Source organism: Centroberyx affinis, unplaced genomic scaffold (assembly GCF_046629955.1).
Source record: "Centroberyx affinis isolate AG114_WGS23_722 - 3 ecotype Tasmania unplaced genomic scaffold, CSIRO-AGI_Caff_v1 ptg005258l_1, whole genome shotgun sequence".
NCBI lineage: Eukaryota > Metazoa > Chordata > Actinopteri > Beryciformes > Berycidae > Centroberyx > Centroberyx affinis.
Window position 1 is genome coordinate 19,007 of NW_027282619.1, and position 23,516 is coordinate 42,522.

Sequence of the window (23,516 nt, forward strand, 5' to 3'; positions counted from 1 at the left end):
CTAACGGTCATATGAGCATCATGAATACTGTGCATGTAAACACACGTAGGACTTGTTTTATACCAGTCACTTTCTTGTCAGTCCAGTAGGGGGCGCTGCTGATCTCTGACAATAAATGTTCCCTGAAACTGCCCTTTATAAGAGTACAATAGTACGATATTATCTCCTACGGATCACCTACTGTATATACTACCATATTTATCATTCTACTGCTGTATCGGCAGGAAAATAGATTTTTTAACAGACTGCTCCTTTACTTTCAGAGCAGAAACAGAAAGCAGAGCAACAATATAAAAGTACAGAAAGCCAGCCGACCACTGATTAACACACACATACTGCAGTGTGGACTTTAAATCATGATAAAAAATTCACATATATTATTAATGTTAGTCTTACTCCCCCCCCCCCCCCCCCCCGCCCCCAAACACACACACACACACACACCCAACTCAAGTGAAAGGCATCATAGCTGCTTGTTGCCTCATCATTGCATTTTTCTTTTTTCTTTTTTTTTTTTTATCTCAGAGCCCTGTTCCAGTTTACAGCATGAAGTTTCCTCATCTGTCCACTAGCGGGCGGCGTGCACCACTGACTTATTTATTTTTTCTTCCTATAATGGAAGTGAACGGGAGTTGGCAGGCTGCCTCCAGAGACTTTGTTTACTAACTTTGTTTTGGGTCTGTACCAGATCAGTTGCTATAGTAACAGCATGTCACACGAGGCAGAAGTAGAGACAAAGAGATATTAATTTAAGTTACTGTAGAGAAGTTATATTTAACAACAGACTGAATGGGTTAAACTGCTGTTGTCCGTCTTCCCCACTAGGGGGCGGTAATGCTGCTGTAGAGGATCTGTACCGCACTGTGAGGCCGAGAGTGGAGACAGAAGAGAGAGAGAGCAGCGCTGAAGAAGAGAAATTAAAACTGAAGAATTTGTCTCATCTAAACAGTAAAAGTAACAGCTGGACTTCACTGGGAGACCAGGGAGGATTATGGAGGTATTATTGGAGCAAAACATCTGAGCACCTGTGACAGTGGAATTTGTAGTTGTAGAAAATACTCACACATGTGTATCAGTAAATTTGAATCACAGAGAAAAATGCTTTAGGAGTTGCAAACTTGTAGAATTTTTTTCTCTCCCACAAACACAACACAACAGTTACACCTTCTCAAATTCTTCATTTACAGGTGCACAAATCCTATTCTACGAATCACAAATTAAGAAACTCATACGCTCACATTTTTGCTACAGTTGCTGCAGTGAATATGGTGCAAAACACATTCACACACCCGTATCAAATAATGTGAAGTCATGGACAATATTTGCACATCCGCAAATCAGTATGTGAATTCCTGTAGAATATTTTCTCACAAATATTTTTTTTTTCTTGGATATTTTTCTAGCACAAACACAAGTCAGTAACTACAACTGCTTGAATCTGCCGCTACGAATCTCAAATGCTGTTTTTTCGCTCACAATGACAAGTTCCGCGCGCTCTGACTTTTGCACCACATGTCTCAGTGAAATGTGGATTTGTACCTGTAGAGCCAGGGACGGGCACTGTTCAGAGATCACAGAACTCTTTTGGCCAATCAAAGGAGCTCGTTTGGGCACCTGCGCAGTAGTGTCTTTCTTGGCCCCACCTGGCCCACATGAACGAGTCTAGTGGTGTTGTCATAGCGACCGTGACGACTGCGCATTCATGTGCAGGTTTCTAGGTTCTAGCTTCTGATTGACTGTTGCTGCTGCAGACTCGGCTCTTCGGGGAAACCATCGTCCAGGTATGACTCTATCATTTATTCAATCACAGAACATTTGCTTAATTTGTATAAATCTTACATCCGATGTGAAGTGATTCAGTCTGGATAAAGTTGAGCTAAGCTAACGTTGGTAATAACGGTTAGCGTAACGAGACGGAGTCAGCTAACATATCCATGGGTTAACGCCAGGCAAGTTAAACAAATTAAACTCAGTTAAACATAGAAATGTTGGTTAGATCATAGACTAAACTTTGCATTTGTGATGTATGCTCCACTCGTGTTGCTCCACTTGTGTTGAACGTTATCTTGTGTTTCTCACAGGGAGTCAAGTTCATGCCACACATCGCTAGCCAGGTCCATGTCAAGGGTTTACTCGCTTAACCAGGTGAGGAGATTTATTTTGAACTTAATTTAGAGCATTATCGATGTGAGATGGTTCACATCGGTCATAGATGGTAACGTTAATGACTTGGTAGCACATTTTTCACCTCTACTGGAGCCAGTGCTTCACAAATTAAGTAGTTTTCACCCTGTGCTGTAATCATCATGATGATGTATGCTAACTGTTTTCTGTCAGACACTGAGCCGCAGATACTTACTGCAGTTTCTTCTGTTACAGAAACCCCTGCTCTTCAAGAACCACTGACACTTCTCTGGAAAATGCTCCCAAAGAAATTAACTTATTTATGATGTGTTACACTAGTTTCTTTCTTTCTTCACTAGATTTCTTATTTATTTATTTATTTATTACGTTTATTTTACCAGGAAGTCCCATTGAGATGACAAAAATATATTTTACAAGAGAGACCTGTGACTTGATTTCTTAACATCTTGCTTTTACTGAATCTTACCTGTACTGACATATCTTTAAATATCCACCTGTTATAAACTAGTGTGCCAGTTCAAAGATGATTGTTTTTTTTAATCACTGGATTGGTCTTCTTCAAATGACTGTCTGATGAGATGGATGATGAGACTGTCTTGTAATGCTTAATACTCCTGAGAATGTCTCACCCATATAAAATGGAACATGTAGAATGAAACGTATTTTGAAATAAATGTTTATTTTACATATAACACATTGTCTTGGATCATCTCTTAAATAGGTCTTATTTGTCATCACTCTGTAGTCCATTGCCCTCAAATTACTATTCTCCATCTTACCTTGGTTATTACATTTTACCAGCATTATGTTTTTCTAGTCACAAATATCAATATTATTACTAACAGTGTTTTTATTTATACAAGTCTTACAGAATATACACTGATACATTTTTTGAATGTCTCTTCCTTGTGAGTAATTTCTGACAATATTGACTAAAGCCACACATCTAGACCACATAGTCCAAGTTAACCAACATGCTGTTGCCTCAATGTAGAGATAGTATTACTTGTAGCCATTATTATTCTGCTGCATACTGATTTAATCCATGGGATTTAACTACACTGGATCAAAGGTGGGTCACCTCACAACATTTAGTCATGGCATACATATTAGTACTCTGATCAAACGCAGTCCTATATAAACAGTGTATGAAGATAGGTTTGCATTATGCAATTTAGATGCAAGGTTTGCTCGTGAAAAAAAAAAATCTGTTAAATTATTATCATTGGGAATATTCTAGGTTTGTTGTATCACACCAAGGTTTACTTGAGTTTGCAAGTGTTATACTATCTAGACTCTGTCATAGCAAAATTTCTATAAGCTTGATCTTCCAATGCAGTGCCCAAAAACACCTGGTTTCAAATTGGACATCTAAATATAAATTTACAGACAGTAAATGAAATTAGAACAATCAAAGCCCAAATATATTCATAACTTTAATAGGATAAAGAAAAGTATATAGGCATAGTCTGTAAACTGAGAATTTTGAGATGTAAGTAAATATACAATAGTAAGTAGGTGCATAGAACTGCATATGCTACATGTAGCTGGTTAACTACAGCAATGTTATAACGTTAGCTAGCTTGCAAGCTACCTATTTAATCGAGAGAGAAACAAAAACAAATTAGAAACCATCCGTTATTGTTCTGAAGTCTTGCCTGTTAAACCTAAGTGTCGGCGGACGTGTAGGTTGAGTTTAACGTGATCTAGTTTGATCACATACAGCTAAAAGCCTCCGCTAACAATCAGCTAGCTGTATAGCTAGTCAAGAGTGGAAGTAGAAGTGGTGAATGCGCATGGAGCATTCCTGTGGCCTAGAGGCGCGTTCACGGAGCTCAAGAAAATAAAGCTTTATACAGCTCTTGGTGGCCTCCAAGGAAAAATAAACCAATGATTTAAAAATTGATAATTCAAAGAGCCGAGTCTGCAGCAGCAACAGTCAATCAGAACCTAGAACCTAGAAACCTGCACATGAACGCGCCGTTGTCATGGTCGCTATGACAACGCCAAGAAAGACACTACTGCGCAGGTGCCCAAACGAGCTCCTTTGATTGGCCAAAAGGGTTATGTGATCTCTGAACAGTGCCCGCCCCTGGCTCTACAGGTACGAATCCACATTTCACTGAGACATGTGGTGCAAAAGTCAGAGCGCGCAGAACTTGTCATTGTGAGCGAAAAAACAGCATTTGAGATTCGTAGCGGCAGATTCAAGCAGTTGTAGTTACTGACTTGTGTTTGTGCTAGAAAAATATCCAAGAAAAAAAAAATATTTGTGAGAAAATATTCTACAGGAATTCACATACTGATTTGCGGATGTGCAAATTTTGTCCATGACTTCACATTATTTGATACGGGTGTGTGAATGTGTTTTGCACCATATTCACTGCAGCAACTGTAGCAAAAATGTGAGCGTATGAGTTTCTTAATTTGTGATTCGTAGAATAGGATTTGTGCACCTGTAAATGAAGAATTTGAGAAGGTGTAACTGTTGTGTTGTGTTTGTGGGAGAGAAAAAAATTCTACAAGTTTGCAACTCTTAAAGTATTTGTCTCTGTGACTTCAAATTTACTGATACACATGTGTGAGTATTTTCTACAACTACAAATTCCACTGTCACGGGTGCTCAGATGTTTTGCTCCAATAATACCTCCATAGAGGATCACTGTCTGGCTTTATTTTACACATTCTCTGCTCACTTTCTCTCCTTGATCGTTTGCTAGCAAAGCTGAGAGGTTAGCTGAGGTTCAGTTAGCTTTGATGGAAAAGATAAAGCTTTCATGACACTGACTTTGGTTTTATTGATTTATGTGATTGTGAAGGATAAAAAAAACAATCTGAGAATATATTATGTTGTGTATGTGAGCTGACTATCCCGTCCATGAAGTCAACAGACAGAGTCCAGAATTGGTGGATGAATGAAGTTTATGGCCAATCTGCAATAATGAGGCAAAACATACAAGTGGAAATGGAACAATCTTTTTTGAAACAGTAAAAGCTACAACATTAGAATAAACTACTATTATCCTTTTTTATATGTTGTATGAAGCTCATAAGAAGATACAGCACTAACAAGTGATCCTTTAGTTCCCTCTAGTGGCTGAAAACAGAAATACATTACCATATATTTAGCTACACAATATAAACTGGATAAAAACTAGACAACAATTACCTGAATAATTGAATAATGTTACACCAAACTCACTACAGATTTTACCTGAAGTATCCTATTAATTCACTCTACAAGGCAAATTAACTTTCATTTATCCAGGACCATTCAACACACACAACTTACCACAGCAAGCGAATATCCTCACCATATCAGCAGAAATGAAATTACACTTTACAACCAGCAGATGTCGATTTCTGCATTTTTACAGGAATTTAACTAAAGGGAAGTTGAACCGAATTAACTTTTAGATTGTTTTTCTTCAAATGCTGAAATTCCCTGTAATTTAACACAAAAAATGTTTTGTGTGTTTTTAGTTATGATCTGTCAAGATCAATCAGAATGTTTATTTCAAGGAAACATAGTTACTTATTAAAGTCAACAAATCATTTTTAAAAGTAGGCTTGCTTGAAAAAAAGAAGATCAAACATTGTTGATTTAACTTTATTTCTGGGAAACGATTGTGCAAAACAAGACAGAAGTTTAGCATGGAGTGGAGAGATTAATTAAATACCAAATAAAACAAAAGTTCAAAGGGAAGATCCTGAATTTCCCCAAGGGGATCAATAATGTCTTATCTTATCTTAGATATTTTAACCTGTCAATCATCAAAAACAGATTATCAAATGAACAACAATAACTTGATTCTTTCTGGATAAATATCTCATTTACTTTTTTCCAAATAAAATGTCCATGTTCCTGTACATGTGTGATTTTAAAACCCAGTTCAGTTACCCAACACACAGAATACACTATATTTACAGACTGATGGTTCATGGTTCATGAGTGTAATGAGAAGTAATCTTACATAAAAATAGCCTACAAACATTATTAATATTCTGTTTTTAAGTGTGTGTGTGTGTGTGTGTGTGTGTGTGTGTGTGTGTGTGATTCTGTACAGAGTGAACCATCATTTTAGCAGCTGTCTTTGGTCAGCAGTGTGAGTGTTTCTCTAACATGAGGGAAATCTCCCTCATCTGACACACAGAATCAGAGTGAAACAGAGTGAAACCTTACTCCAAAACCAAAACCGAACCCAAACCCAGGATAGAGTGGTTCAGTGAATGTGGAGTGGAAGGTTTTGAGGTGGATCAGTGTGTCAGAGGAAACTCTGTAGAAGGACAGAGAGCCAGCAGGCCAGTCCAGATACACTGCTACTCTGTCAGAGTCAGAGGAGAGGGAAGGTATAGCTGTTGATCTGTTATTGTGACAGGCAGAGTAACTGTTACCAAGGCAGAACAGACTCCAGGACTTTTCATTCCCTCCAAGCCTGCTGTCATCACCCCCTCCTCTGATTCCTCTGTAAGTCACTCCTATATAAACCAGTCCTTTCCTCTCGACCTCCCAGTAACAGCGACCAGTCAGACCATCTCTACACAGCACCTGTTCCCAGTTTTCAAATCTCTCTGGATGATCAGGATGTGGCTGCTCCTCTCTCACCAATGTCACCTTTCTGTTGTCTTCAGACAGGAAGAGGCTTCTGTTTGCTGTGTTTGGGTCCAGAGTGAGTTCACAGGCATCTGATGGAGAGAACAAGACTCAATACAGCAGCAGATTTTTATCTAATAGACCTGTTGTGTTCATTATTTGTTAATTTATTAACAGTTTGACAATTAATTAATTTTTTTCTTAATAACGTGTTTTTGAATAGGTTTGACTCAGCAGTAGTGGATGCTCCGTATCCACCACTTCTACCTCCATCCACACCTCTGCTGCTGCCCCCCGCCCCTCACGCTCTCCTAATGCCCTTGAGGATTACACTGTAGACCAGTGGTTCTCAACGTGGGGTCCGGGGACCACCAGGGGTCCTTGAGGTGGTTCCAGGGGGTCCCCAGCAAATTGATGAATTATTAAACTTCAACATTATGTAATTTACAAGAAATTAACACAATTAGAGAATGTAGCAGAATGACTGTTTTGATCATAGTTTCTTTGTTATCTCTCTACCTACAATACAGATGGTCATGGAATTCTGGACAAAATCATATCTAACAATACAAATATTCTCAGATTTGGGTCCAAGAGACAAAATCTCATCAAATGGAGGTCCGTGGCCCTAATGTGGACTAAATTAGGGTCCTTGATATGAAAAAGGTTGAGAATCACTGCTGTAGACACTACAGCTCTTCCCCTCCTCCCTCCCCCCACCACTCCCACAGACAATAACACCATGGACACTCATCCCCCTACCCCCTCCTCTCCCAGCCACAGTCTGTCTTCCACACCAGAGGACAGTTCAACAACCCCCCACCCCCCACCCCCCACCCCAGCCCATTCATCACATCCAGCCAGGTGAGACGGCAGCTCTCCAAACTGCAAATAAACAAAGCTAAAGGTCCAGACAACATCAACCCCGCACGCCTTGAGCGCCCTGCTCAAGGCGTGCACTGTGCAGCTTGCAGGAGTGTTCCAGCACCTCTTCGACCTCTCTGAGGCTGAAGAAAGTGCCTCAGCTGTGGAAGACCTCCTGCATTGTCCCGGTGCCCAAGAAAGGACGTCCCAGCGCTCTCAATGACTACAGGCCAGTCGCTCTGACCTCACATGTCATGAAGACCTTTGAGAGACTGGTTTGGCAGCACCTCAGGCCCCTGGTGGTCAGCTCCCTGGACCCCCTGCAGTCCACATCGGAGTGGAGGATGCCATCATCTACCTGCTCCACAGGGCTTACTCACACCTGGAGAGGCCAGGGGGCGCTGTGAGAATCATGTTCTTTGACTTCTCCAGTGCCTTCAACACCATCCAGCCCCTCCTGCTGGCAGAGAACCTCTCAAAGATGCAGGTAGGGCAAGACCTCATGGACTGGATTACGGACTACCTCACCGGCAGGCTGCAGTACATCCGGCTGCAGGGCAGCCTGTCAGACGTGGTGATGGGCAACACCAGCGCACCCCAAGGAACCGTACTGTCACCATTTCTTTTCACCCTCTACACCTCGGACTACCGCTTCAACTCTGGATCGTGCCACCTACTGAAGTTCTCTGACAACTCCTCCATTGTCGGCTGCATCACAAAGGACAATGAGGATGAATACAGAGAGCTGGTAGAGAGCTTTGTAGGTTGGTGCGACAACAACCACCTCCAGCTCAACATCAGGAAGACCAAGGAGCTGGTGGTGGACTTCAGAAGGAGCAGGAGGCCTCCAAACCCTGTCACCATCCAGGGGTAGGAGGTAGAGATGGTGAACTCCTATCGGTTCCTAGGACTGCAGCTCAACAACAAACTGGACTGGTCGGACACTGAGGTTCTACAGGAAAGGACAAAGCAGGCTGTTCTTCCTGAGGAGACTCAGGTCATTCAATGTGTGCAACAGGCTGCTGCAGATGTTCTATCAGTCTGTAGCAGCCAGTCTCTTCTTTGCTGTGGTGTGCTGGGGAGGCAGCATCACGGCAGGGGAAGCAAACAGACTGAACAAGCAGGTGAGGAAGGCTTGCTCTGTGGTGGGACACAATCTGGACAGTCTGGAGGTAGTGGTAGAGAGGAGGATGAGGGGAAGGGGAGAACCCCTCTCACCCTCTCCACAATGAGCTGAGGCTGACGAGGAGCAGCTTCAGCCACGGGCTCCTCCCCCCACGCTGCAGGGCGGAGCGACTCCTTCCTTTCCGCATTCCTTTGTGCCTGCAGCCATGGGACTGCTCAACACCATCAGTGACCCCTGTGCCAGTCAGCCGTGCCCTCGATTTGGCTTAATTTGTGTGCACCAAATAAATGTAATTCCCTCAATTTGTTTTTTTTTGTTCCCACAAATTCAGAATTAAAATAATTATGTTCCGACAATCAAAACCGTTTATTTCAACCAACATGTTGCCTTTTCTGTTGCCTTTTCTTTTGATTTACTGTTAACACACCCAGGGCAATTCCACATTTCAAAAGACAACATTACCATTATGTGCACTGACTCTATAAGCGTGCACACATTTTATATACCAAGAGCATGCTTTCAATATTTCGAGGGAATGTTTTGGCAGCTTGTGAGCACATTTTACATGTCAAGCAAACGTCAAGAGCACAAATCGAGGAAATGAATGGTGTCTCGTGTGCACGGATAAAGCAAAACGAGGGTTCGAATTGCATATCGTGCACACATTATAGTAAATCGTGGCCACAACATAAATTATTTTTCTCCCGATGGTCACCTTACTCATTTCAAGCTAAAGCCGGTGTTGTAGCAAGGCGTAGGAGAAAAAAACACACTCTAAAAAGGCCAGCGCCCAAAAAACATTAAATGACTAGAAACCACATAACATCACTGCAGTTAGTTGGAAGGAATACACAACTACATAAAACACTGTAATACCAAGAACTGTACTTATTCAATTATTATTATTCCTACCATTTATGAGAAATAAATTACAATTGAAATTTGGTCTACAACTTGAGACACTTCAGTTGATATTAATTGCTACATTACCTGCAATGTTTTGATGTTCAACACTAGCAGGTAGACTTTGACTGTGACCCAGTGTTGAATAATAAATCTATTGGAATTGTAAAATATATGTGATTTGGATATTAGTGTGTCAGGATAGCTTAGAAGGGTCACTAGTGTTATTACACTGAGGAAATTCACTGTTCATTCAATGGTGAAGTTCAGCGGTGAAAAATCAACCTAATTAGATCTTATGGCCTATGTTTTAATATTATTGCAGGCCACCCACAAATTCTGTTTGGCCACTTAGTGATAAAATCCTTTTCTTTTATTTAGTTTTATTCCTGCATTATTAAAAAAATAGTAAAACAAAGATCATTGAGTAAAGAATATCATTGTTGGCACGCATCAGATATATATATATGTATTTTTTTTTTTGGGGGGGGGGGGGGTTAACAGTTAAATGCAGCTTAGAACATACAGAAGAAACAGCAACTACACCATCTAAATAACTGAATGTGTGCTGCTTTGTTTTCATGAATAAAACTAAATACACACTTACACTTCCTCACACCTGGTTTCAACATCCGCTCTCCACCATGGTCCACACTGGGGGGAGAAACAAAGTCAGACCAGCAGATTCTCTTTGATGATGGAAACATGGACAGTAAATAACCTTCCCTATGAATGATTTTCCAGACGACGTCACTCATATCCAACATTACACATAAAACAATATTCCTCAGCTTCTCAATCTGACAGACAAAATGGCTGCCAACTCAAACCCCTCTATTAGACACTGCCTCTGCCTGGCAGCAAGCCTCTCCATACCTGAGAGAGTCCAGTCTCCAGTGTGGATCCTCCAGTCCAGCAGAGAGCAGCTTCACTCCTGAGGCTCCTGGATGATTGTAGCTCAGGTCCAGCTCTCTCAGATGGGAGGGGTTGGACCTCAGAGCTGAGGCCAGAGAAGCACAGCCTTCCTCTGTGAGCAGACAGCCTGACAGCCTGCACACACACACACACACACACACACACACACACACACACACACACACACACAGGTACGTGTTAGTTTTCCTCATTAGTACACTACTGTGAAATTAATTGGGATAATGCAGTTGAATGTTAGATGTCCTATTTGGTATTTAGGTATGAGAACAGAGGCAACAAGGAGAGGAAATCATGAAATCTAATCAGGGAAACAAAGTTCACAGAGTCTAGAAAGAAGAGCTAAATATTGCTATCACAACTGGTTTGAGAATCATATGAGCAGAAAAATCCTACACAGGTTAGGTGCTTTAGGTGTTTTATTCACTGACAGGATTTAACAGGTCCTTTTGAACAGGTTGAGGAATCCTGACCTGAGAGTTTCCAGTCTACAGTGTGGACTCCCCAGTCCAGCAAAGAGCAGCTTCACTCCTGAATCCTGCAGGTCATTGTTACTCAGGTCCAGCTCTCTCAGACTAGAGGACTGGGAGCTGAGAACTGAGGCCAGAGCTTCACAACTTCTCTCTGACAGCTGACAGACACTCAGCCTCAATGGACATGAAAAGATATGGAAATGTTATTCTCTTTTATTTTAATGTCATGTTTGTGTTTTATGGGCACTGCTTTCATGTCACCCTTATCTAAAAGCAGAGTTTACAGTGTGTTTTGGTGCTGTAGCACACTGAGCTGAATGTAGCACTGACAATGTCAGGGATGCTGGTTTGATATCTAACTATGGTATTTGATATCTAACTGGTAACCATTGGAGAGATGCTAAACTTGGGGATATACAGTATGATCTCTTCTTAGCACTAGTTGAAATCCTAGCAGCTCTATTCTGATCAAGCTGGAGATGTGACAGTGAATTATGATGGACACAGGAAAAAAGAGAGGTGCAGTAATCTAATTAACATGATATCAAAGCATGGATGACCTTCTGGCTGTGTATATGAAACTGGACCAGAATAAAACATTCTGGAAAATTCAAAGATTTTCATTAGAGTAAAATTAAAAATACAAATGTATGGTGGCTCTGAAATACTGATATATAACTTGCAGTGTCACCCTTTGCAGATTCAGGAATACTGACCTGAGAGAGACTGTTTTGAGTGCATGGACCTTAGTTTGTAGAAATTGAAAAAAACAAACAACAGCCTGTAAATAGATCTTACCGGAGAGATTCCAGTCTACAGTGTGGACTCCCCAGTCCAGCAGAGAGCAGCTTCACTCCTGAATCCTGCAGGTCGTTGTTACTCAGGTCCAGCTCTCTCAGACTAGAGGAATGGGAGCTGAGAACTGAGGCCAGAGCTTCACAGCTTCTCTCTGACAGCTTACAGACAATCAGCCTTAATGGACACGAAAAGATATGGAAATATTCTCTTCTATGTTAATGCGATAATTGTTTGTGTTTTTTGGGCGCTGCTTACTAACGATAAACTTTATTCATGTCGCCCTGATCTAAAAGCAGAGTTTACAGTGTGCTTTGCATGGTGCTGTAGCTCACTGAGCTGAGTGTAGCACTAACAATTTCAGGGATGCTGGTTTGACTGGAGTCACCATTGCTAAAGATTTATGCACACGTGGTACAGTAAGGTGATTTTGAAAAAAAAGACCCAGTCTTTCAAAAGTTGTGTTTTAACTCAACAAAATTGTTTTTTTTTACCAATTGTTTTAAAAGATGATACAGAATTTTCTAGGTTAAACCCTTCAACAAAGCATTCCACAGAGTAGGGGCCCTGATGGCAAAAGTGAAATCGCCTGTAGAATGAGGGAAAGTCAGAGGGACTTGAAGATCTCAGCTTGCTCTCTGGCTCATAGGGAACTAAGAGCTCTGCAGTGTAACTTGGGACCAAACTTGCCATGCTTTAAATGTGCTCAGTGAAATCTTAATATTAATTCCATATGTAATGGGTAATCAGTGGAGAGACGCTGAACTTGGGGATATATGATCTCTTCTTAGCCCTAGTTGATCTATTCTGAACAAGCTGGAGATGTGACAGTGAATTATGGTGGAGAATGGAATAAAGAGAGGTGCAGTAATCTAAATGACATGATATCAAAGCATGGATGACCTTCATTAAATCATCCAGGTTCATGGCTGTGTAGCTATATAAAGCTGGATCAGAATAAAAAACATTCTGGAAAATTCCAAGATTTCCTTTTGAGTAAAATTGAAAATACAAATGTATACTGGCTCTGAAATCCTGATATATAACGAGTTACCCTTTGGAAATTAGGGACTATTGACCCGAGAGAGACTCTTTTGCGAGCATGGGCCTTATTTTGGAAGAAATGTGTCAAATCAATTGAAAAAAACTGTAAATGGATTTTACCTGAGAGTCCCCAGTCTACAGTGTGGACTCCCCAGTCCAGCAGAGAGCAGCTTCACTCCTGAATCCTGCAGGTTGTTGTTACTCAGGTCCAGCTCTCTCAGACTAGAGGACTGGGAGCTGAGAACTGAGGCCAGAGCTTCACAGCTTCTCTCTGACAGCTGACAGACACTCAGCCTGAAGGACATGAAAATATATGGAAATGTTATTCTCTTACATGTTAATGTCATGATTGTTTCTGTTTTTAGGCCACTGCTTTCATATTATAATGATAAACTTTATTTATGTTGCCCTTATCTAAAAGCAGAGGTTACAGTGTACTTTGCATGGTGCTGAAGCTCACTGAGCTGAGTGTAGCACTAACAATAATAATACTAATAATACTACTACTACTACTAATAATAATAATAAACTTTATTTATACAGCACTTTTCAAAACAAAGTGCTTTACATGGTTGCACCAGGATTAAAATATTTCAGGACTGAGGCAAATAAAATCAGGCAATTAAAATAATACAGAAATAAAATGGAATAGAATAAAAAAACAAAAAACAATAAAGACAATAACAATAATAAATCAAATAAGACAGATAAGATAATAAAACAGATAAGACATGTTGGCAATAAAAGGGTGTGCTCGAATTAATAAAAGGCTTTTTTTAAAAATATATGTTTTGAGAAGTGATTTAAAAGATGTCACTGATTCTGCAAGCCTCAGATCCTCTGGCAGGGAGTTCCAGAGCAGAGGGGCCTTGACTGCAAAAGCCCGGTCACCTTTAGTCTTGAGCCGGGATTTAGGAACAGCCAGCAGAGCCCTGCCCGAGGATCTGAGGCTGCGCTCTGGCTCATAGGGGAGCAGCAATTCAGCAATGTAGTTGGGGGCTAAATCATGAAGAGCTTTAAAGGTGATCAGTAAAGTCTTAAAATCAATTCTAAAACTGACTGGTAACCAGTGAAGAGGGGCTAAAACGGGGCTGATATGATCTTGTCTTCTAGTGTTTGTAAAAAGCCGAGCAACTGTGTTTTGTACCCGCTGAAGGCGTGAGATTTTTTTTTTGGCTCAACCCTGAATACAATGAATTACAATAATCTAACCAAGATAAAAAAAAAAGCATGGATGACTTTCTCGAGATCAGGCCGAGAGAGAAAAGACCTGATCTTTGAGATGCTCCTTAATTGATAAAAGCATGATTGAACAACGTTTGTAATTTGTTTTTCAAATGAAAGGTCACTGTCCAATATCACGCCCAGGTTTCTGGCTGCAGGTTTGATATTTGAAGACAGGGATCCAAGATGTTTCTGTAAAATAGGGATGGACTTTGGGGGACCAAAGAGAATTATTTCAGATTTGCTTTCGTTTAGCTGGAGAATACAATACAACAATACCGGCGATGCTGGTTTGATTCCCACTGGGGACACGCATGCTAAAAATATATGCATTACTGTACTGTCATGGTACTGTAAGGTGATTTGGATAAATAATCCACCAAATGGCATATGCTATGCTCTACTTTACAGAAAGCCATACATTTTTACCAATTGTTTCAAACGATGATACTGAATTTGCTAGATTAAACGCACAATATGTAATTTTCTACCGCTAGGGGTCTCTCAATCAAAACAATAACAAAAGGCGGAGTTTGATGATGTCGTGAAGTAGCGTGGGATCATGGGAATTGTTGTCTTCATTGACAGACGGTGCTCTGCAATCAGCTTCTCCTGGTTAGGATTCCTTAAGTGTTCATCGTTCCGGAGGTTTTTACTGGGAGCCGAATTATCCGCAGAGGTCTCCTCCTCTCCAAAACAAACGGACCCGGTGATTAAAACCAGTAAAAACACTTCCCTTTTCCCTTGCCCGCTGTCTCTCCACACCTGGTCATCATCTACAATCAGCGCACCTGTCCCGGATCAAGCCATCACCACTCCTCTTCACTCCAGTATAAAGACGTTGCAGAGAGAGCCAGTCACTGCCGGATCGTTGTGCCATACACGGTTTGTTGTCGTGCACACTTCCAACTCTGTAAGTTATCTGTTTGCCAGCTTTGCCTGCTTGTTTGCCAGTCTGCCTGTTTGCCAGCAACTTTATGCCTGTTCTCCCTGTCTCCAGGAATGCCTGTTTACCTGCCCGCCTCGTCTGCTCGCCAAGCCCCGCCAGCCAGCTCTCATCCTGGGAATCACCTCCACCTTGCTGCCTACCCCACGGGCTTCCCTCCCCAAGACCCTAGCTCAAACCACCAGTCATCTTCTCATCGTCACCGCTACGCAGAAAATAAAGACTTGTTATTTTGACCTTACCTGCTTGTCTTGGTCTGCATTTGGATTCAGTCTAGATTCGTGACAATTTGTCGTGTGCCATACAGCAATGTCAGACAAATAAACAGACAACTACAATGACGGCTGCATGAACAACAACACTAACACCTCACCGCAACAACAGGACACCCCACCATCACATCACAATATATCCCACAACACTAGAGTGCTCCTCTCATTACAAGGTGCAGCATCCCAACACACCAAGGTCTAGTTCTTTCTGTTTCACAGTTTGTTGAGCAGTGCAATAGTGGTAGGAACAAATGATCTGCGAGCCCGGTTGGTTCGGAGGGATGGCACCCTATACCGTCGGCCTGATAGTAACAGCTCATATGCACTAAATAGGGGGTGTGTTTCATCTCTAGTAATCACTTGACCTTTCCTCATTACTCGGGACTCGCAGATCAATGCCATACTGTTTTGCTGTTGTTCAGAAATCATACTAGACACGTTGACTGTCATATGCAGTTTGTTTTTATTACTCAATGACAACGAAAAATACCAAGCAATAGAACAGAAAGTAAAAATGCTCTCCACAAAGGAGCGATAGAAAAGGACCATGATGTCTCTGTCCACTCTGACCTGTCTCAGTTTACGCATGAAATATAGACACTGCAGACCTTTCTTGTAGATAACATTTGTGTTTAAATCCCATGACAGTTTAGGATCTATTATAGTTCCTAGATAATTGTATTGACTTACTACTTCAACACCTTCCCCATTGATATTTATTTGTTGGTTGGTGTTGTTGCTAGTCCTGAAGTCAAAGATGATTTCCTTAGTTTTCTTGGTATTCAAATGAAGAAAACTGGACTTGCACCAACCAACAAACTGATTTACCCAAGCAGACACTGTTTTGAGAACATGGCTCTTGGTTTAGAGAAATTAAATGTGTTTGGAAAACAAAAACAAAAAAAAGGATCTTACCTGAGAGTTTCCAGTCTACAGTGTGGACTCCCCAGTCCAGCAGAGAGCAGCTTCACTCCTGAATCCTGCAGGTCGTTGTTACTCAGGTCCAGCTCTCTCAGACTAGAGGACTGGGAGCTGAGAACTGAGGCCAGAGCTTCACAGCTTCTCTCTGACAGCTGACAGTCACTCAGCCTGAAGAGGAATTAGTGATGAAGACAAACAAGAACTTTGGAAAATACATATTTTGTAGAAAAGATCATGTTATGTATTTAATATATGCAGTTATCTATAAACCTACAAAGATTTATTGGAGGCTTTGACCACTGGCAGCAGTCTCAGAAGAGCCTCCTCTGAAGCAAAGTATTTCTTTAGGTCAAACATGTCCAGCTCTTCTTCTGATGACAGTAAGATGAAGACCAAAGCCGACCACTGATCAGGGGAGAGTCTGGCTGTGGAGAGACTTCCTGATCTCAGGTACTGTTGGATCTCCTCCACTAGAGAACGGTCATTCAGCTCATTCAGACAGTGGAACAGATTGATGCTTCTCTCTGGAGAGGGATTCACCCTGATCTTCTGCTTAATGTACTGGACTGTTTCCTGATTGGTCTCTGACCTACTCCCTGTCTGTTTCAGCAGGTCTTGTAGGAGACTCTGATTGGGTTTCAGTGAAAGGCCCAGGAGGAAGCGGAGGAACAAGTCCAGGTGGCCATTTGGACTCTGTAAGGCCTTGTCCACAGCACTCTGGTAGAGGTGTGTTAGTTTAGATTTGTCTCTTAATAATTTAGAGCACCAGGATGTTGATTGTGGATCTGACAGTAGATTGACACCAGTGTTGATGAATGACAGAGAGACATAAACAGCAGCCAGAAACTCCTGAATGCTCAGATGGACAAAGCAGAACACCTTGTCCTGGTTCAACCCACGCTCCTCTTTAAAGATCTGTGTGAACACTCCTGAGTACACTGAGGCTGCTCTGATATCAATGCCACACTCTGTCAGGTCGGCTGCATAGAAGATCAGGTTGCCTTTCTCCAGCTGCTCAAAAGCAAGTTTTCCCAGAGAGAGAATCATCTTCCTGCTCTCTGTATTCCAGAGTGGATCTGTCTCAGCTCTCCCATGATACTTGACATTCTGCTGTTTGGACTGAACCATCAGGAAGTGGATGTACATCTCAGTCAGGGTCTTGGGCAGCTCTCCTCTCTCACTGGTTTTCAACACATGGTCCAGAACTGTAGCAGTGATCCAGCAGAAGACTGGGATGTGGCACATGATGTGGAGGCTTCGTGAAGTCTTGATGTGGGAGATGATTCTTCTGGCCAGCTCCTCATCTCTGAATCTCTTCCTGAAGTACTCCTCCTTCTGTGGGTCAGTGAAGCCTCTCACCTCTGTCACCATGTCAACACACTCAGGAGGGATCTGATTGGCTGCTGCAGGTCGTGTGGTTATCCAGAGGCGAGCAGAGGGAAGCAGTTTCCCCTTGATGAGGTTTGTCAGCAGCACATCCACTGAGGTTGACTCTGTAACATCAGTCAGGATCTCGTTGTTCTGGAAGTCTAGAGGAAGTCGACACTCATCCAGACCGTCAAAGATGAACACAACCTGGAACTTGTCAAACCTGCAGATTCCTGCTTCTTTGGTCTCAGTAAAGAAGTGATGAAGAAGTTTCACCAAGCTGTACTTTTTCCCTTTCAGCAGATTCAGCTCTCGGAAAGTGAATGGAAATGTGAACTGTATATCCTGGTTGGCTTTGTCTTCAGCCCAGTCCAGAGTGAACTTCTGTGTTAAGACTGTTTTCCCAATGCCAGCCACTCCCTTTGTCATCAATGTTCTGGTTGGTTTATGTCTTCCAGGTAAGGGTTTAAAGATGTCTTCACATTTGATTGTTGTTTCTGGTCTCGCTGGTTTCCTGGATGCTGTTTCAATCTGTCTGACCTCATGTTCATCATTGACCTCTCCACTCCCTCCCTCTGTGATGTAAAGCTCTGTGTAGATCTGATTCAGAAGTGTTGGGTTTCCTGCTTTAGCAATCCCCTCAAACACACACTGAAACTTCTCCTTCAGGTTAGATTTGAGTTCACGTTGGCATGCTGCATCAAGAGTTTCTAAATGAACAAATGACACATATCAATAAGTGGATGTGATATTAAATGTGAGAAATGTGAAAATGTCCTCAGAAATGTGTCAATTTAACAACTCCATGGCATCTATTCACCCCATTACTGGTGGGTATTGACTATTATTGTGTTCTCTTTTAATGTAAACCACTGCGTTCGGCATTTTATACAAACATTAACAAATCAATAGTTTAACCAGATTATCCATGGGGATTTTACTCATGTACTTTCCAATCTGGAGATGTAGTTTTAGAAATGTCTGTATTTACAGCAGAGGTTAGAAATGCAAACATTTCCATTTTCACACCATTTCCCCTTCCCATCATGTTAAACCTGTTAAAAGCGTCTTACTGCTTTGCAGAGAGTCAGCCAGCTCCTCCTGCTTCATTCTCCTCAGGAACTGCAGTGTGATCTGCAGAAAAGCCTCTCTGCTGCTCCTCCTCTGCTCCTCCTCCTCACCGTCCAGCACCTCCTCATCCTCCCTCTGCCTCTCTAAGCATTCTGGGTAATCTGGACTCAGAACCCTCTGGAACCTTTTCAGCTCGTTCTTCACAAAGGTGATGATGTTGTCCTCAAGTAGCTAGAACAGAATAACATGTAAATTAAACTTCTATACTAAAATCTGGACACAAAATCAAACACAAAACACAAAATCAAATCCATCTTGCAGAGATTGAAAGCCCACTGCATGGAGACTATTATGGTCAGAATGTTTGTTTTTCAGTTTGTTTGTAGCTGAAGTAAAAGGTGTTGTTGTACATTTACACACCATAAATATGGAGTCCAGGTCTGTTTGATGCTCCTTGGCAGACTGACCACTGGGAACCTCTGACCGCTGGTGGAGTCTGTGATGTATTAGGTCATATGTGTCACAAACACACACACACACACACACACACACACACACACACACACGCTTTGAAAGAGGAATCTTAGTCAACAGAGTATGAAGAGGACCAATTCTATTTCTGATGACATGATGATGTGATTCTGACAACAGCAAACCCATCTGTTTTCATCATCGGATTTAAATAATTACTTTTGATCAATAGAGTGATGTCCATGTTTGAAGGTAAGAGGTTCCAACATAGACCAGTCACTCTTCATGGACACACAGCTGGGTTGAGGGGAGTCTGGTCTCTCCTGCTGGATCCTGATAGACAGAGAGGAAGATCAGGTCACCAGCCACAGTAGCTTGTGGACACCCCAAAACTACCAGGTAGGTATGAAAAAGAAATGTATTAGCACACCAGTGCGATAAAGTGTGATAATGCTTGATGAACCTCATGCTGCTCTCTTCCCACTGAATAATTTATCCTCTCACTCTATTTGTTCTCTAAACAAATCCCCCCTATCTCTTGCCTTAACTCTTATCCTCCTCCCTCTTACATGATCATTGTAGGATAACAGAAATACTGTAAACGCACCAACACCCTACCTTTGCACTTGTTTATGTTGTTTGCTTGTAATTTTGATGATCTAAGAATTTAAGCTTATTTCAGTAATGTTGTCTGTTTTCCATGATCAATACTGAGAGCTGGATCAGTGTTGACAGTGGATCCCAGAGCAGCTGATGTTGGAGGCAGACTGCTGCTGAATTGATATGGAGGAGTGTTTGCTGAACAGTGGAAATGTTCTACCAAAGTGAAGCATCATATTAAAGACACTGCAGAACCACACAAATCCTTCACTTTAAGTAAAAGCTGAAGCACCCTGATAAAATAATACTCAGTTGATGAAAATAAAAGTTTTACATTTAAACTTTTCTCAAGTGAAAGAAACAGCACTAAAGAAAGGAGTGAAAGTATTGTCATTAAAATCACTGTAAATATAAAAAGTAAAAGTAATTCATGTCCAGGAAGTTTTCTATCTTCAGTGCATTAACCTCTGTAGGTTCAGCTGAAAGGATCAGTGGTCCAGCTCTGCTCGCTCTGACTGCTCTCTCAACATTAGCTGTTTTGAAATCAACTGATCACTTTTTCTGTGCTAAATGATTCCTATCAAATTTACAAGTAACTGCATGTGTCATTTACACAGAATGACGTAAAATACATAAAAACAGGATATTTGCTTGTAAATGTAATCAAGTAAAGTGCCCTAAACTATCCAGCTATTCTCAATTCTTACCTTTTGTCAGTAGAGTGTTGTCCATGTTTGAAGGTAATAGGTTCCAACATAGACCAGTCGCTCTTCATGGACACACAGCTGGGTTCAGGGGAGTCTGGTCTCTCCTGCTGGACTGGGCTTCAACACAACAGAGACAGAGCTTTTACTCTGAATAATGATGCTGTAATGATTTCACTGCTGAGCTCTGAGATGGAGAACAGTCATGGACAGTAAAAGATCCTCATCTTACCTCTTAGCTTTGGTCCGGCTGTCATGTTCCCCAGACAGAGTGGTTTTAGAGGGAGGGAGCCCCTCCTCTCTCTCCTCAGACAGACTCATAGTAGAGCGAACACCTTTACACAAACACACTGGGCTGATTCATGACAACAAGGTTTCCATCACAGGATATATTATTTCAAGGGTTGATTCTTCCTGTCAGCCCCATGTCACATATACAGAGTGTACGCAATACTCAGACCACCTGCCCTTTACTGCATAAATCAATACATTGACCAGGTTCATATAGAAAGGAATTTTAAGCCTCTGGGACAATTGAGACATGGACTGAGCAAAAGGGAGTAATAGCAAGGTGGCAGTTGCTCACTTCTTGCATCAACAATGGAAGAAATGCACTTCAGTCAAGCTTATCAAAGCTGTCAAACTAGTTCTGAGAATTCCTACATATTTCACCAATGAAATGAGTTACGATCTAACATGGCTCTGATTTTGGTTACCACAAAAAGTAATGTAGGTAAAACATTCTAAGACAATGTTTATTTTGTCCTCAATGTCAGAGATAAATGTTGAAAATGAATGGCCCAATGAATGAATATTTAGATCTGCAAATATCAAAACTAAAGGGAGTTGAGTGAAAGGAAGTGTACTTTGTATTGGCAAGGTGCCAGTGTTTTGCTCACTTGGTGTATCAACAGTGGAAGAAATGCACTTCAGTCTTCCACTAGACTAAAACTTCCACTAAAAAAGTACAGGTAAAGCATTCTTAGATAATGTCAATTTTACCCTCAATGTCAGAAATTAATGTTGAAAATTATGGCACAATGAATTCTAATGAATATTTAAATCTGCAAACATTGAAAGCACATTTTGAAAGCACCACCGTCTCATCCCAGTCTACTCTACAGTTATGCAGTTATGCAACACAATGTAGGATATTATTCATCAACATTTATAATGATCCCTTGTAGGATATTTACCTGGTGAGCTCACATCCTGATCACATCAAAGAGACTTTCTAGCTTCATCTGTAGAGGAAACACTGAGAGAGAAGACGCTGCTTTTTCTCCTTCGTCAGTCCTGGGTGTTTGTGAACATTTGACCTGAGGGTGCGGTCACATCCTCATAACTTCAGATTCAAAGTCTGGAATCATCAGTATGATGTCAAACCAGTCAAACCTGTCAAACCAAGTCTGTGGCGTTGTACTATCTTACTATCAGTCCACTAGATGGAGCACATTGACCAAATCAGATATTTTTCATATACAGACTAAGAACCAAGGGGAAAGTGAATGACCTTTTGTAAAATCAGTTTTAGGTGTTCTCTCTAGTAGAACAAGTGAAGCAAGTCTGAGTAGATCCTGTTTTCACTTACTTTTATCAGCCAAATGACAAGCAGTGTGAGTCTGAAATCTGAGATCTATATAGATATCTGTCTGAAAGGACCTACTAAAGAACAACTACTATCATTACTACTACTACTGTTGGTAATACTAATGCTGCTACTACCATTGACAACTACTACTACTACTACTACTACCAATCATAGTAACACTAATAAGTATAATACACATATAATATAAATATGAATTCTAACACAATAATAATAATAATAATAATAATAATAATAAATATATAAACTATATTTGAATATTACATAAAAATAGTAAATAAAAGGCAATAAAAACATAAACATTATTATAAAGACATTTTCAATTCCAAGGCATGAATTAAAAACAGGCTTACACAATATTAAAACCTTCAGAAAAAAATGAGAATAGGTCAAAACAAGTGATATGAAAACCTATCAGTAAAATGTGTTTTCTGATCTGATCTGCAGTGTGAAGGTGACTTCACCAGCCTCCACTCCTCAGGCAGGACCTTCCAAAGCCCAGGAGCCTGGATGGTAAAAAGGCTCTGTGACCTTCGACCTTTAGCCCAGACTTCCAGAGTGTCCAGGAGGACACTGAGGTCTCTCCCCGGCCCGTCCATCTCTGCTGACCAGGTGAGGAGGGAGCTGAGGAGGCTCCATCCCAGCAAGACTGTGGGTGCTGATGGCACCTTGGACCCAGGGTGCTGGAAACATGGACTAATCAGCTGTGAGGCTCCTGCAGCTACTCTTCAACCTCTCACTGAGCCTGCAGAGGGCGCCACCGCTGCAGACAACATCCTGTATCGTCCCCATGTGCTCCCCAGGTGCTAACATCCAGCACATCATGAAGGCCTTGGAGAGGTTGTCCTGGATCATCTTAGACCTCTTGTGAGACTCCTGGAGCCTCTGCAGTCTGCCTACCAGACTCATATAGGAGTGGACAATGCTGCATCGTCTCCCTGCTTCACAGGGTTTACTCTTCACATGAAGACGCAGTGGGAATCATGTTGCTTGGTTTCTCCACTGCTTTATGACTTAATACCATCCAGCTCCTCCTGGATAAATTGTGTCACCTACAGAAGTTCTCAGTAGTGGAGGAAGTAGAGGAGGAGAGGAGAGGAGGATTGCAGCAGTCTGGTGAAAAATAACTCAGTTTGCTCTCTTCAACTGTTCATACATTTTTTGTTGTTGTTGAATTAATGTCTGATACAGTCGGCCTAGATACATCTCACACATTGTGACTAGCGGTGTGTTTGTCCTCCATTTTATTATTATTGTAGCCCAGTTAAATTTATATAAAATTTATTTATAGGACTGAACGTGTTAAAACTGCTATTGTCTGTCATTCCCACTAGGGGGCGGTAATGATGCTGTAGAGGATTTGTAATGCAGAGTGGAGACAGATAATATACATACAGAAGATGTACTGTATGTGTGTATGAGTGTGTGAATGAATGTATTTTATATTATAATA

The 23,516-nt window shown here is 41.4% G+C and overlaps 1 protein-coding gene across 1 annotated transcript; it reads right to left on the reverse strand.

Annotated features, from left to right (window-relative positions):
* Positions 1-5,075: 5,075 nt before the first annotated feature.
* On the reverse strand, positions 5,076-21,773 carry LOC139667032 (NACHT, LRR and PYD domains-containing protein 3-like). The gene is made up of 14 exons (XM_071546414.1): positions 21,651-21,773; positions 20,687-20,789; positions 20,458-20,574; positions 19,370-19,483; positions 19,100-19,175; positions 18,682-18,910; positions 16,515-18,318; positions 16,235-16,408; positions 12,998-13,171; positions 11,837-12,010; positions 11,039-11,212; positions 10,509-10,682; positions 10,240-10,286; positions 5,076-6,831 (listed from the first exon to the last, which is right to left on the reverse strand). Exons 2-14 carry the CDS (start codon positions 20,773-20,775, stop codon positions 6,302-6,304), a joined length of 3,876 nt encoding a protein of 1,291 aa, XP_071402515.1. The 5' UTR covers positions 20,776-20,789; positions 21,651-21,773; the 3' UTR covers positions 5,076-6,301.
* Between the last annotated feature and the right edge of the window lie 1,743 nt (positions 21,774-23,516).

Excerpts from the sequence above, each read along its gene's own strand:
- LOC139667032 (XM_071546414.1), bottom strand. The coding sequence starts at position 20,775 with ATGAGTCTGTCTGAGGAGAGAGAGGAGGGGCTCCCTCCCTCTAAAACC. Across the intron at positions 11,213-11,836 it reads TGTAGACTGGAATCTCTCCG|GCTGAGTGTCTGTCAGCTGT; the intron begins GTAAGATCTATT and ends ATGTCCATTGAG. Across the intron at positions 10,683-11,038 it reads TGTAGACTGGAAACTCTCAG|GCTGTCAGGCTGTCTGCTCA; the intron begins GTCAGGATTCCT and ends GTGTGTGTGCAG.